Genomic DNA, 15,833 nt, shown 5'->3' with positions numbered 1-15,833 from the left:
GCTTCCTTGAAACCCGCCCCCGGGACCCGGCGTCGCCGCTGGCTGCTGGGCCCCGAAGCAAGCACCCGCGACCTTCCCAGGTCGCGCGGGGCGCGGGTGCGAGCGGGAAAGGCCGCGCGCGGGGCACGTCGGGAAAGGCTGCGCGCGCGGAGGAAGAGCTCCGCCTCCGTTCCGCGTCGGGAGGCTCTGATTGGACCCCTCAGCCCCGCGCGCTGATTGGCCGCGTGGGCGAGGCGGAGGAGAGCCGTGCGCAGCGGCGTGTGTGGGGCCGTGTGCAGATCCTCGTGTGGCGCAGGCAAGGACCCTGAAAATAAACAGCTACTGTCTTGCCAGCCGCCGTCCCCGGCCTGCGTCCGAGTCTCCGCCGCTGCGGACAGCTCAGACGCCGAAGGTGAGGCCGGAGTGGGATCAGGGGCCGGGGTGCGGGCGGACCCGCGTGCGGCGGGCCGGGCGCGGGGAGGCGGCGATGGCGGCCGCGCTCCGGCCTGCGCCGCTGCTGCGTCAGGCGGGAAACGCGGCTGTCGCCGCCCCGGGCCAGGTCAGCGCCCCACGGTCGGCCGTCTTCCTCCCGGTACGCGGCGCCGCCTGCTCCCAGGCCGCGCCCAGGCCCAGCCTCGCAGCCGACGAGGCCGCGCGCCCTTGGGGCGGAGGCTAGTGCTCTGGGGGCTGCGGGGCGGGGGTGGATTTGGCGGGAACGTGCTGGGAGGGGGCCGTGTGGGGGGAGAGGCCTCAGAGTGGCGGGAGGAGGGGACTGGTCCTGGCGCAGGCCATGTGCCAAGGGCTCTGTGGGATCGGAAGAGGGCCTTGGAGAAGGTCTCTGAGTAGGGTGGGGGACACCCTGGGGAAGGCCTTGAGCCTTTGGGATTCACTCTCCGTACTGGTTAGTTCCCCGGCTCTTGGGTTTTTGTCGTCATTGAAATGCTAAGTTACTTATCTAAGGTTGCAGTTCGGAGTGGGACAGATAGGGCCCACTTTCCTTGAATCAACAGTGATTGAAGTTAGAGAGGTTTTTTTAAAAACCTCATTGTCAGAAGAAAATATGGATTTGTTAAACTTCCAAGATTGTAGCACCAGAAGTAACCTTTGCTGCTTCTTTGGGATAGGTGAAACGAACACAAACACAGTTTAATCTAAAAACGAGGCGAGAAGATAAATTAGCCAACCTCCATTTGGTTTTTCTAAACATGAAAACCTATTTTAGAATGGCATAATCGCCCACATTTGAGTTTGGGTGTTGATTTTATTATGGGTAAGGCTTGTGCTTGTTGCCACATGTTAACCACATGGCCTCAGCCACAGGGCACTTCCAAAGGAAGTGACTGCATCGGGTCTCAGGGGTCTTAGGAAAAGAAAACATGGCTCTGTTTTCTTCTGTGACTTCAGATAGTGTGTTTCAAGCATTATTCAGAAGGACCCACAGAAAGAGTAAGATAAAAAGAAGCCAAGAGTCTGGATTAGTTTTTTTTAAGATACTGGAGGATTGATTTACGGTCCTCATCTTGTACCCCCCAAATGACAAGTTCTTAAAATAGGTTTTTCCCCCTTTTTCCTATTTGACCCAATTTTGGAGAGACACCCCATTACTTTTTGCAGCAATAGGTTAACCTTAATTTAAATTAGCCTTGCTATTTTGCTCAAGTCGCATGTAAGGTTTTGAAGGTTTTAAGGAGATGAAAAGTTCTGTCAGGCCTTTTTTTCTCCCTCTGCAGAGCAGTTATTTTCAAATGCTTTTTAAAAACTACTGTGGCCATGACTTAAACACCTACAAAGTGCCACGTACATAGTTTCATGCTGTTTTTAGTTTGTTGAACCTGATTCTTGTCTACAGGGAGCTCTCTGTACTAGAATATAAAAGGAATAATTTATTAGGTTCCCAAGGGCTGAATTAGGACTTAAATTTTTTTCCAAATTGCAGCTCTTGTCAACAGTTTTTTTAAAAAGCTAACAGTATATGTTTGTATACTGTCTAATGTGTCACATTAGATAACTTGGGTAAGTTTTTCTTGGCAACTGAAAGGTCCACATTCCTTTTCATATTGATAACAGGATAGGTATTTCAGACAAATGTGGGGTCTTAAGTATTTTGAGCTGAATCAGTGGAAGACTAAGGGGCATTTATCATACTTGAATTTGAACATCTGGAACAGGCAGAAATGATATTTAGGGTATTATAAATGGGTTTTGTAATAAGGTTTTGTGATTGTTTGGATTCTCTTTACCTTAGAATCTAATTAAAATATGTGGTATGTATGTAGGAACATACCAAATGGGTGCTTAAAAGGAATAGAACCACAGTTTGGCTAATTGGAATGATTAATCTTCTCTAAAGGCTAGACCACAAGAGAAATTTTTGCCCACGCCCCCCCTACTCTGCAGGAGAGAGTTTTCTTTTTAAAAAATTGTTGGCTTCTTTCCTCTTCCTAGCCTCCTGACAGTAAGTGGAGAGCAGATGACTGATGCCAAGGCATCCTGGCCTGCTATGTGGAGAAGGCCCTTTCTGTACTGTCTCATTTAATAGAACTCCTATTCTGGCAGTGTCAGATGCCGCTGCAGTACGGGCATGCTGTGGAGAGATTCCAGTAAACTGTGCACCATTTTCATGTTGTAAAAAACTGCTGGAGTAATAAAATGAGAGCTTTTGGCCACCAATCCAAGTTGTAAGTAGATAGACTCTGTTAATCAGGACTTGGAGAATTCGGTACAGTGATCACCTGGAGTGGCTCCATCATTACAAACGAGTGGAGTAACCAATGAAATCAGGTTGCCAGTCTTTGGGTTTGTGGTAACACTCCTATGTTCTCTCTGTTTCAAGGTTAAAGACCATTAGAGGCTTTAAATTCATTTGTGGGTGTACGTATTTTGTTTTTTGGCAGCAACCTTGGCATGTGGAAGTTCTGGGCCAGGGATCGAACCCATACCTCAGCAGGGACCTAAGCCACTGCAGTGACAAGCTGGATCCCTAACCCACCACACCACAAGGGAACTGTTATGGGTAAAGATTTTTTAAAACTTAACAGTTCTAGTTTTAGTTTCACTTATCTAAATTGGTGTACTCTTATGATAGCATTATGTACTTTATCACTTACTCCTCACAAAAGCCTCATAAGAAGATTTACAGCCAATTGTTGAAATCATGACTCAAGAACTTTTTTGTTGTATGGATTTGGATAACTCATTTAGTCTCAGATCTAAAGCTTCCTTATCAGTAGATGTGAATAAAAATATATAGCTTTTGAAGTTGTAAGGATTATAATGTGTTTATTAACCCTTGACTCATGGTATTTAGCTACTAATTAAAACCCTTTAGGGCAGGCAGAAATGGATGTAAGTAAACAAGGTCACGCGGGAACCAGAGTAAGAACCAGAATTGCTCCTAGTATTGTACTCTGTTCTACATTATTCTGGCCAGAATGCAGTTTATGCACAAGATAATTTGCTTCCTTCCATTCCATCTGTAGTTTAATTTTATTACAGCAGTCTGAGTGTTTGAGTACCATGTTGGGTCACTAAACTGACTTATTAGAGCGTGATAATGGGCGAGTGCATTCGGGGGCAGAAGCTCCACTATGGTATAAATGCAGTTAGGCCAACAACGCAGATGAGTCAGGGGTAACCCTAAACTTAGGGAAAATTACTCAAAAACTGTGAGTAATTACAGCTGTGTTAGGAAAACCACATAAAACAAGCTATCCAGGTTTCCATCAACTGCTTTATGTTACCTCTTCCCCACTTGCCTTTTGCTACTTAAGTGTATTTATAGAGTTAGTTAATTCAGTGTTAGTCTTAAGATTTAAGTGGTTTACTGGTTTTGTTCTTAGTATCAAAAATATGGTAGAGTTAACCATACTTGAAGACAAATTTTCATGACCATTAGTGTTTTGGTACCAAATCCAGAATGTAAGCCTTAGAGCCTAGATAAGTGCAAAACCTGTGAAATAGACCTCATAGTTCAGCATACATAGCCCCTCGGTATATCTTTTTTTTTTTCCCTTGGGGGTGCACACGCAGCACATGGAGGTTCCCAGGCTAGGGGTCGGATCTGAGCTGCAGCTACTTAACGCCACAGTTGCAGCCGGCCCACACCACAGCCACATCAGTTTCGAGCTGCTTCTGCGACCTACAATGCTGCTCACGGCAACGCTGGATCCTTAAGCCAATGAGTGAGGCCAGGGATCTAACCTGTGTCCTGATGGATGCTAGTCAGATTTTTGTTTCTGCTGTGCCACGATGATAAATCCCCCTCAGTATATCCTGACTACTGTCTTACTCCTGCCTAGCTTGCCTTGTGTTCCTGCCACATTTTTGTGTTTGAAAATTCCATACACAATAATCAAAATGGACACAAATTCCTATTGTTGAAAATGTGAAGTCACTTGGAATTTACCCCTTTTCTCCTTGTGCTGCTTCTGCCTTCCTTTCAGGAAGTAAACTAAATGGGAGGGAAGTGAGTATAAACAGAGTTAGCCCCACTCAAAGCCTGCTGTGCAGGTTGGACCCAGTTCTAAACTACCTGTCTTCTTGGGGGAAGAGTGGACAGGAAAGAATAACTATGTAAGCAGAAGACATAAAGCCTTCAGCACAGGGCACCAGGTAACAATTCTCACCACAGATCAGTTTTATCTTTTTAAAATAGAAACAGGAGGAGGGGTCAGGTGTCTTGAGGTAACACAGCCAGTGGTTAAGCTGGGTTAAGTGGTTAACCCAGGCTTTCCTCTGTGGTTCCCAGATCTTTTTTTTCTTTTGTCTTTTTGCCTTTTCTAGGGCTGCTCCTGAGGCATATGGAAGTTCCCAGGCTAGGGGTCTAATCCCGAGCTGTAGCCGCCAGCTTACGCCACAGCAACACCAGATCTGCGCTGCATCTTTGACCTACACCACAGCTCACCGCAGCACCGGATCCTTAACCCACTGAGCAAGGCCAGGGACCAAACCCGAAACCTCATGGTTCCTAGTCGGATTTGTTAACCACTGAGCCTTGACGGGAACTCCCCAGATCTATTTATGCTGTGTGAGGATACATGGGTATAGATAGTGGTTTATAGAAGCAAAAGGGAGAAAAAATATGTACGCTCTTCTGGTAACAGTGAAGATAAAATATTTGTTTTTAAAATTAGTATATATGTTTTGTAGCTTTCCATGAAATATTACTGAGGTCTGGTTGATTGTGAATTCTTGGAGTAATAGGAAAAGTCTGGATGGCAATTTAGAAATCCTGGCTTGGCTACTGACTTTTTAGTGACCTGGGGTGGAATTTTCTCACTTGTGGGGGGGTGTTTATTAGACAATCTGAAAAGCATACTGAATTTAGTGTGATTGTAGTCTGTCATTAATGAGTAATAATTGAAAATACATTGCTACTCCCCACCCCCCATTTTTGGCCATTCTGTGGCATATGAAGCTCCTGGGCTAGGGATCAGATAAGAGCCACAGCAGAGACCTAAGCGGCAGCTGTGGCAATGGCAGATCCTTAACCCTTCTGGGATTGAACCCCTGTTCCAGCGCTCCCATGATGCTGCTGATCACAACACGCCACAGTGGGAACTCTGAAAGTACATGGCTACTTTAAATTAATGGTGCAGTAGCTCTTGTGATAGCAAGAATTCAGGTGTTTTATTGTTAATACTTGCTCAGATTGGATTGGGTCTGTACAAGAAACACAGTTTGTTTCATTCAGCAAATGACTACTGGAGTGCTTCCCCCAAAAACAACCTCATCAGTAAAAATACTGAGTTATAACTGTTAATAAAAGGATAATTATATGAGGGATTATGATCATTCAAAGGTGAATTACTTGTTCTCTGCCTTCAGAGAATACGAAACAAGGCAAAATGGTGGTGCAATAAGCCCGGTTTTAGAAAGTGCCCTGGGACTTAATAGGAGGAGGGGCCATTCCCTGCTGGGCGATGTGGTCAGGTTCTTTTATAGAGTTGGCATTTGAGTGGCCCCTGAAGGTTGGAAAAGGTTGTGACAGGTGGAGGCAGAGGCAGGACAGTGCAGCAAAATTCCAACCAAGAGCAGTCATAGGCAGTGAGAATCAGGGAGCTGTGCAGCTCTCTTACCTTACTTCCTCTGGTTTTCCTAAGGAAAAGCATGAGATTCTCCAAAGGCTTTATAATAAATTTGTATGTAAGATAAGTATTAGGATGGGGGCCTGCCTCCTAGGATATTTAGCATGCCTTTAAAACTTAGCGAGAATCCATTGGATTGGTGTTAACTAAAGAGTCAGTGAAAATGTAGACTGGCTGATTGGGAGTGGCTTGGCCAAAGAGGGAGAAAGAAACAGTTCATGGAAAATCCACACGTAGGTTAATCACTCCTTGAGTAGTTAGATTTTTAATGTATAGTTGATTTACAGAGTTGTGTCTGTTTCTGCTATATAGCAAAGTGACCTAGCCATACATATATGTACATTCCTTTTCTTATATTATTTTCTGTCATGGTCTATCCTAAGAGATTACGTAGTTTCCCTTGAGTAGCTAGTTTTTTAAACTAGTATTTCTGTGCTGAAAGTAAACCTAAAATTTTAACTGCTGTTTATTTCACTGATAAACATGAGTCATCATATATTTCTTTTGAACTTTACCATCATGAAATAAATAAGAGGTGCTTTTATTTATTTATTTGTCTTTTTGCCATTTCTTGGGCCGCTCTCTCAGCATATGGAGGTTCCCAGGCTAGGGGTCGAATCGGAGCTGTAGTCACTGGCCTACACCAGAGCCACATCAACACAGGATTCGAGCCACGTCTGCAACCTACACCACGGCTCATGGCAACATTGGATCCTTAACCCACTGAGCAAGGCCAGGGATGGAACCCGCAACCTCATGGTTCCTAGTCAGATTCGTTAACCACTGCGCCACGACAGGAACTCCAAGAGGTGCTTTTAAAGCAGCAGTCTAAAAGCCATGTTGCCCGGAACCATCATCTCTTTAGCTTTAAAAAGTGCATGTTTGGAGTTCCGATTGTGGCTGATAGTTTAAGGACACAACATAGTGTCATGAAGGATCCAGTGTTACCACAAGCTGTGGCATAGGTTGTTGATGTGGCTTGGATCCAGTGTGGCTGTGGCTGGCAGCTGCAGTTCCAATTAGACCCCTAGTCCACAAACTTCCATATGCTGCAGATATGGCCATTAAAAATATATAAATAATGCATAATGAATATAGGATTTTTCTAAAAGATGAGAATTTTTTTGAAATTATTTGTCGTACTCAACTTGTTGGAGTTCCTTGGTGGTGCAGTGGGTTAAGGATCTGGCGTTGTCACTAGTGGCTTGGGTTGCTGTGTGGAGTGGGTGCAGCAAAAAAAAACAAAAAACAACAACAAAAAAACAAATAAAAATAAACCCAGAACTTAACAGATTGCCTGGGTTACCTTTAAAGTGATCCTTTGTTTGAAGAACTCTTTGGGAGCAATAGTTAAATGTGCTCAATTGGTCCAACTAAACTGCAAAAGAACAAAATGAAAATGGGATTGAGGGAGGATGAGGTGCCATAAGCTGCTTTTTTTCTGTGATCATTTTAGATGCTGCTGATTTTTTAAAAATTTATGGCCACACCTGCAGTATATGGAAGTTCCTGGGCCAGGGATTAAATCTGAGGCACAGCTGTGGCAACACTGGATCCTTTAATCCACTGTGCCAGACTGGGGATCAAACCTGTACCTCTTCAGTGACCTGACCCACTGCAGTCGGATTCTTTACTTTTTAGTGCCACACCTTTGGCACATGGAAGTTCCCAGGCTAGGGGTCAAATCAGAGCTGCAGCTGCCAGCCACAGCTGCAGCCACTCGGATTCAAGCCACATCTTTGACCTGTACCACAGCTCTTGGCAACACCAGATCCTTGACCCACTGAGTGAGGCCAGGGATCAAACCTACATCCTCATGGATACTAGTTGGGTTTGTTACCACTGAGCCACAACGGGAACTCCTGCAGTCAGCTTCTTAACCTGTTGTACCACAGTGGGAACTCCCATGCTTAGTCATTTTTTAATCCTGAGTATTCCTTGGTGGAATCCAGCACTCCACGTGACAATGCTAGCACCAGTGTAAGAAACCAAATGCAATCTCAAGTTTTGCAAAAATAAGTAAGTTTTGAATCTTCACTGGCTGATTTCATCTGACTGGAAACCTGCATTGTGCATCTGAAACTGACCACAAGTAACCCATACAGGCTCTCTCCCTCTTCCCCCTTTAGGTAGTAAGTTGATACAGCAAATGGCAAGAGTTGGTCAAAAGATTCCTCTGAGGGTTTATCCTGGCTCTGATTGCAGAGAGTTGGGCTTCTAAGTGTTTGACAGTGGAAACTTTTTAAACTAATAATTTTAGCATAATCTTCAGTAGCTAGGTTTCTCTACAGCCTAATGATGAACCAGTTACTGAAAGCAGAGGATAGGGGAAATGATGTTATCATTTTTCTTAGTGCCATTTAGGTTTCAGTACTGTGGTTGGGTGGGTAATTCCACTATCCAGTCATTTTTATTTAGCTGAAACCATTTGCTCTGCTAATGGTGCACTTATGCTTGGCTTTCAGAGGGTGTCTCTAAAACTTGTATACCATTGTTTGGCACTGGAGTGAAGGGTAAAAATGTTTAGATACAGAAGTGTGCAAATGTAAAGGTTACATTGTTTTTAGCTAGTTTACTTTTTAAAGGCCACTTTACTAGGAATTTGTCCTGCAGCATTCCTTTCTGTTCTATTCCATTCTGTTCTATTCTGTTCTAGGAATAGCCCCTGCTTATTTTTAGATTGTTATGTAAGAAGTATAAAATGTATTTGCTTTAGTTGGAATTTTACTTTTATTCTGAAACAGTACCCAATAAAGGAGTCTATTATGAAACCCCAAGTATACTTGTTTTAAATGTAAAGTTACAGAAAAATTTGGGAATGGTAGAATAGGAAAGTGGAAAAGGGTCCCAGTGCTTTAACATGTCTGCTGTGTATATTACCCTAGCACTGTGTAGGTGTGACGGTTGCAGAGGAGAATTTTTTGTTCATCTACTCTTAGAATCTGGGTGTACTATAGCTGCATTGGGTTAGTTCAGTTTTATAACCAGGAAATGACTTCCAGTTGCTCACAGTATCATTTATGGGCTTGTGCTCATGAAAATGTGTCCATTAAGTTGGGCCTTGGATGAGGTATTACTAATTTTTTCTGATGATGGATGTTCATTGATACTATCCCTATAAATCTCATCATCCTATCAATAACTGAATTATGTGTATGTTCCATGTGTGCATAATCTTAATGATTTTAAGGATCAGAAATTGTATGGAAATACATGTTTTATGATTCATTTTAAACTTTTAGAATATTTCACAATAGGTATATAATGCATAAATATATAGTTGTGTGATTATTTTTCTAACCAATATATTGGTTGGCTTTTTTCCCTCCAGAATAATTATCCAGAATACACTAAAAGGGGAATAAAAGCTGAAAGTAATTTCAAGTGGTTTGATGTTGTCGTTTTTGGTATTTTGAAGATCTAACTGCAGCCATGAGCAGCAATGAATGCTTCAAGTGTGGACGATCTGGCCACTGGGCCCGGGAGTGCCCCACTGGTGGGGGCCGTGGTCGTGGAATGAGAAGCCGTGGCAGAGGTGGTTTTACCTCGGATAGAGGTATTTTTGTCGAATAAAAAATTTTGAAGTACTTCAGTATTCATTAGTATCAAGACTCATCTAATTAGCCAAATTCTTTTTGTTTCTGTCCAAAATAGGTTTCCAGTTTGTTTCTTCGTCTCTTCCAGACATCTGTTACCGCTGTGGTGAGTCTGGTCATCTTGCCAAGGATTGTGATCTCCAGGAGGATGGTAAGTATTTAATACTTCCTTCTCATACTCTTCTAGAACCTGGAGAGGTGAGCATGTACCACTGCCTTGGGAAGGATTTTCCATTTCTTAGGTAGTGTGTGGTATGGTTTGAAACATAGTGACATCTTTAAGGTTTTATAGTCTGGGTTTGCCTCTTTTCCTTATTGTTGAAGCCTGCTATAACTGCGGTAGAGGAGGCCACATTGCCAAGGACTGCAAGGAGCCCAAGAGAGAGCGAGAGCAGTGCTGCTACAACTGCGGCAAACCCGGCCACCTGGCCCGCGACTGTGACCATGCGGATGAGCAGAAGTGCTATTCTTGTGGAGAGTTTGGGCACATTCAGAAAGACTGCACCAAAGTGAAGTGCTATAGGTGAGTTGTTGGGGTGTTGCTGGGGGAGACTCGCGGCACAGATTCTTGTGGAGGTGAGTTAGCTATAAATGGAGGGACGTGGTATGTCAGTAAACCTGGGACTTGGCTCTGACCAGATGAGAGAGATTTTAGGCATGCATACCAGTCTGTCTGCATATTAGTATTCTATCGTAATAACTTGTGGATTATAGTAGCTGGACAGCATGCACAACTTTTGCATTTTTTTTCTTTGTAGGGCTGCGCCTGTCGCATATGGAAGTTCCCGGGCTAGGAACTGCAACTGCAGACCTACACCCAGCTTGTATCAACACCTGGATCCTTAACCCACTGTGCAAGACCAAGGTTGAAAACACATCTTTACAGAGACATCAGAGACATTGTCCATTCCTTAACCTATTGAGCCACAGTGAGAACTCCCACAGCTTTGGTGTCTTTAATGTGGTACAGCAGGTTAAGGATCCGGTATTGTCTCTGCAGTGGCTCCAATCACTGCAAAGGTGCGGGTTCAATCCCCACCCCAGCACCGTGGGTTAAAGGATCTAGTCTTGCCAAAGCTATGGCTTGTATTCACTCCCTAGCCTGGCAACTACCATATGCCATGGAAAATGGAAAAAAAGACTGTCTTGAAAACAAAAATACATTGCTTCACTTGTCATTGCTTTTTGTTTTGCAATAACTATTGCTTGAGTACAGCTTTACATTTGCTGAGCACCATTGTGAAAACTGTTTTAATTTCCTTTTTTAGGTGTGGCGAAACTGGTCATGTAGCCATCAACTGCAGCAAGACGAGTGAAGTCAACTGTTACCGCTGTGGCGAGTCAGGGCACCTTGCACGGGAATGCACGATTGAGGCCACAGCTTAATTATTTTCCTTTGTCGCCCCTCCTTTTCTGATTGATGGTTGTATTATTTTCTCTGAATCCTCTTCACTGGCCAAAGGTTGGCAGATAGAGGCTACTCCCAGGCCAGTGAGCTTTACTTGCCGTGTAAAAGGAGGAAAGGGGTGGAAAAAAAAATCGACTTTCTGCATTTAACTACAAAAAAAGTTTATGTTTAGTTTGGTAGAGGTGTTATGTATAATGCTTTGTTAAAGAACCCCCTTTCCACGCCACTGGTGAATAGGGATTGATGAATGGGAAGAGTTGAGTCAGACCAGTAAGCCCGTTCTGGGTTTCTCGAATATGTTCCCATGTAGGAGGTAAAACCAATTCTGGAAGTGTCTATGAACTTCCATAAATAACTTTTAATTTTAGCATAATGATGGCCTTGGATTGTCTGACCTCAGTAGCTATTAAATAACATCAAGTAACATCTGTATCAGGCCCTACATAGAACATACAGTTGAGTGGGAGTAAACAAAATAAAAAGACAAACATGCGTGTTAATGGCTATGGGAGAAAACTTGGGATAAAAGTCTAAACAGGAACAACTTCATCACAGCATTGATGCTGGGTATACAGATGGTGTTGGCAAAGGTTTAGAACACAATTTTTCGAAGACTAAATCTAAAACCCAGAGTAAAAACATCTATACTCAGAGTTAGCATAATTTGGAGCTATTCAGGAACTGCAAAGAAATGCATTTTCACAGAAATCAAGATGTTATTTTTGTATACTATATCACTTAGACAACTGTGTTTCATTTGCTGTAATCAGTTTTTAAAAGTCAGATGGTAAAAGCAACTGAAGTTCTAGAAAATAGAAATGTAATTTTAAACTATCCAATAAAGCTGGAGGAGGAAGGGGAGTTTGACTAAAGTTCTTTTTGTTTGTTTCAAATTTTCCTTAATGTATATAGTTAAAAATGCCATATTAAAGAGGGGAGTGTGGAGGACTGAAAGTCAACAGTTTGGACTTTTCTTTTTGTGCTCACTCAGCCATGTTATCAGTGATGAAAGTTGCTGTTCTGAGGAAGCCAGACTTTTGATACTTGGGTGCCAGTTATTTGGCAAGGACACAGAAAATTTAGTTCTTCCTAATCCATTTTAATGATAGCCTTAAATGTTTGTTCTCTGTCCATTTTCAACAGTTCTGATGTTATTTTAGACTTTCATATTTTGCTGGGCTTCACAAGGATTTGAAATGTTGGATTCCTTGGGTTGTTTTTCTCTGGAATCTTACCTAGAGTTGATGGACCTTAGAAGTCATCTTGTTGAATGAACTCACTTTATAGATGAGTTACCAAAAGCTTAGCTTGCTTGAGGCTGGCCGCTCAGATAGCCTTCCTCCCCTGTGCCCTGTGGATGTTTTTGTCCCCCAAGCTAAATGACTATGTAGCTATGGGAGATTTCCCACCCTGGTTCATTTCCCCCTCCCACTGCCCTGTGATTTCTTCACCGTGCATGCATTGGGCATTATTCACCCTCCTTGTAGAGTTTGGTCAGTTTGTGATGGTATATCACTTCAGTGTTAGGATTTGGTGTTTCAGCTGTCCTGTGCCAGTTTCAACTTGGTCAAATTAATAGTCCAGAGCAGGTATGAAAGTGAAATTGTGACACATTCATTTCCTTATGAATATAAGCTTTTTTTTTTTTTTTTTTAACTGAGCAAATGGTATGCTTCACATGTTAACCAAGCACATTAAATACCTTGGTAATTTTAGTTTGTGCCACAGATAAGAAACAGCATTAGGAAAGCCCCTTTTACAAGGGCCTCTGTTACAGGATTGGGGGAGGTGCACATGAGGTGGTTTTCCCCCCAAGGTCTCCAGCCTCAAGTGGAAAAGGTGGAACAGCAAGTCAGATAATACAGAACTACTATTTCCACACCGTTCTTAGTGCTGGATTTGCTGCCTGTTGTTGGATACCCTTTGATAGGCAGAATTACAGACCTATTTGCCACAGGCTATAAAGTGTGCTTTCATAAGAAAGCATTTCTTTACATTGATGTTGACTGAACAAGTGCATTGTGTTTTGCAGGGAAGTCCAGCTAATTGCTAGGAGCTAGCGAAAACAGCTTGTGTAGGAATTAGTGCTTTTATAAAACTTTGCTTTGGAGTTCCTGTTGTGGCACGGTAGAAATGTATCCGACTAGGAACCATGAGATTTCCGGTTCGATTCCTGGCCTCAATCAGTAGGTTAAAGATTCAGCATTTCCCTGAGCTGTGGTGTAGGCCAGCAATGGTAGCTCAGATTCGACCCCTAGCCTGGCAACCTCCATACGCCACTTGGTCTTATTTTTTTGTCTTTTTCCCTTTTCTAGGGCCACTCCTGTGGCATTTGGAGGTTCCCAGGCTAGGGGTCTAATCAGAGCTGTAGCTGCTTGCCTACGCCAGAGCTATAGCAACGCCAGATCCGAGAGCCGAGTCTGCGACCTACACCACAGCTCACGGCACCACTGAATCCTTAACCCACTGAGCAAGGCCAGGGATTGAACCCGCAACCTCATGGTTCCTAGTCGGATTTGTTAACCACTGAGCCACGACAGGAACTCTGCCACTTGGTTTTAAAGCTACTTTTTTGTTTTGTTTTTTGGCCACCTGCAGCATGTGGACAGGGATGGAACCTGCACAGTACTTGCAACCTGTGCTATATAGTTTTGGCAGTGCTAGATCCTCCCTAAACTGCTGCACCACAAAGGAATTTCCTAAAGGTTCCCCCCCCCCCTTTTTTTTTTTTTTAACTTTTTAGGGCCATACTTAGGGCATGTGGAAGTTCCAGGCTAGTCATTGAACAGAGCTACAGCTGCTGGCTACAGCCACAGAAACGCAGGATCCAAGCCACGTCTGTGACCTACACAGTTCATGGCAACACCATATCCCTGACCCACTGAGCAAGGCCAAGGATTGAACCTGCATCCTTGGGAATACTAGTTGGATTCCTCAGATTTCTTTTCTGCTGGGCTATGACAGGAATTCTCCCTAAAGCTACTTTTGAAAAACAGTTTTCAGATAGTACCATTGCCTTGATACATGAATGGTTTTGTTTTGGGGGTTTGCAGCTTTCACCTGTTAGGGTTTGCTGCCTTTTTGCCTACTTCTCTGTTTCTTGAAGATTCTTCTTCAGTGATTTAAATGAGTGGATCTGGAGGAGCCCTTGCCGCAATCTTATTTTGAAGAGTTTTGTAAGGGTATTTAGGAAATAATCAGTACAGTGAACTCCTGTGTATACTCCCCCCCTAGGTTTAACAGCAAACTGTTAATTTTGGACATTTGGGAGTAGGTTGTATGTGTGACATTTCACCAGAGTATTTTGGCATGCGTCTCATGTGAGTTAGATGTTCTCTCAGGGTCATGATACCATTATACCTAAGGAATCTGATGTTCTTGTACCATCTGATACCTAGTACAAAATTTAGATCACCTCAGTTGTATCACACAAGTCCTATGTAGCCAGCTTTCCCATACCAGGATCTAGCTGGGCTTTGTAAGTTGCCTTTGATTGATGTTTCCTTCATCTCCTAACGGTTCCTTTTGCTGTCTCATGAGCCTGATTGTTTTTGGGGTTGTTTTGTTTTGTGTTTTGTTTTTGCTTTTTAGGGCTGCACCCATGGCATATGGAGGTTCCCACGCTAGGGGTTGAATCGGAGCTGCAACCGCCGGCCTATACCACAGCCACAGCAACGTGGGATCCAAGCTGTGTCTGCGATGTATACCACAGCTCATGGCAACACTGGATCCTTAACCCACTGACCAAGGCCAGGGATCAAACCTACATCCTCATGGGTCCTAATCAGGTTGTTAACTGTTGGTTCACAAAGGGAACTGCCCTGATTTGTTTCTTTTTTTTTTTTGGAAGAAACTAGTGTGATTTTCTTGAATATTCTATATTTACTGATTGATTTTCTTTGATGACATTTACCTTGTTTATATCCCCTATACTTCCAACCTGCTCTACAGGCTTATTTGGCAGGAATGTCTTTAAAGTGTTTATTGATATATGCCATCAGTTTTACTGTTGATAGAGAACTTGATTAAGGCAGCCTAAATTTCCCTAGAAAATCTTGGTCTCATCCTTTCAGTTGATGCCTTTAGCATTTGTTGTTCCCTGTAAGGATGTTGCTTTGAGTTCATAAACTTGTTACATGGTAAAAATGAAGAATGTAATTTGCCTGTTCTGAGAGATATGCAGGGCACTTGATGGTTTTTGAGGGTCTTGGTAAATACTGAATGTCACACAAGGAAAAGTTGATTTTCTATAAATACAGTCAAATTTTTGTTAAAGTTGTAGGGAGAAAATGGTACATTTGTATATAGTGCCTTGAAGTGTTTTGTCTGGGAAGATCTTAGCGATTGTGCTCCACTTGTAGTACCCAGCAGTTGCCTTTTGTTTTAGAAAGTTACTTTGATTATATGTTAAATTATTCATGGAACATGCTGTCCTTAGCATGTAGCAATTCTAGGGTCAGGTCAGGTACCTGGTTTTCTAATCGTGGCAGACATTTTCACTGGGGAGTGAAGTCCACCTAGCTGTAGGTGGAAAGCTCATTTAATACTGGCTTTTGTGTGTTTTGTTTTGTTTGCTTTTTAGGCTTGCACCCAAGGCATATGGAAATTCCCAGGCCAGGGGTCAAATTGGAGCTACAGCTGCTGGCCTGCACCACCGCAGCAAGGGATCCAAGCCACATCTGTGACTGAAACCAAAGTTCGTGGCAACGCCAGATTCCCCAATCCACTGAGTAAGGCCAGGAATCAGACCCACATCCTCATGGA

General features: G+C 43.3%; 1 protein-coding gene across 4 annotated transcripts; it reads left to right on the top strand.

Annotated features, from left to right (window-relative positions):
- The first annotated feature begins 258 nt into the window (after positions 1-258).
- CNBP (CCHC-type zinc finger nucleic acid binding protein) lies at positions 259-12,028 on the top strand. 4 transcript variants are annotated; one of them, XM_047782261.1, is made up of 5 exons: positions 259-391; positions 9,484-9,600; positions 9,720-9,812; positions 9,986-10,184; positions 10,930-12,028. In XM_047782261.1, the coding sequence occupies exons 2-5, from the start codon at positions 9,498-9,500 to the stop codon at positions 11,045-11,047; spliced, it is 513 nt and encodes a 170-aa protein (XP_047638217.1). In that variant the 5' UTR covers positions 259-391; positions 9,484-9,497; the 3' UTR covers positions 11,048-12,028. The 4 variants fall into 4 exon arrangements, with proteins under 4 accessions (XP_047638217.1, XP_047638210.1, XP_047638200.1 ...); XM_047782254.1 differs by having other exon boundaries at positions 9,983-10,184; XM_047782244.1 differs by having other exon boundaries at positions 9,484-9,621.
- The last annotated feature ends 3,805 nt before the right edge of the window (positions 12,029-15,833 follow it).

Source organism: Phacochoerus africanus, chromosome 1 (genome assembly GCF_016906955.1).
Source record: "Phacochoerus africanus isolate WHEZ1 chromosome 1, ROS_Pafr_v1, whole genome shotgun sequence".
NCBI lineage: Eukaryota > Metazoa > Chordata > Mammalia > Artiodactyla > Suidae > Phacochoerus > Phacochoerus africanus.
Note: the sequence above shows the minus strand (reverse complement) of the source record. Positions and strands in the feature narration are given on the sequence as shown.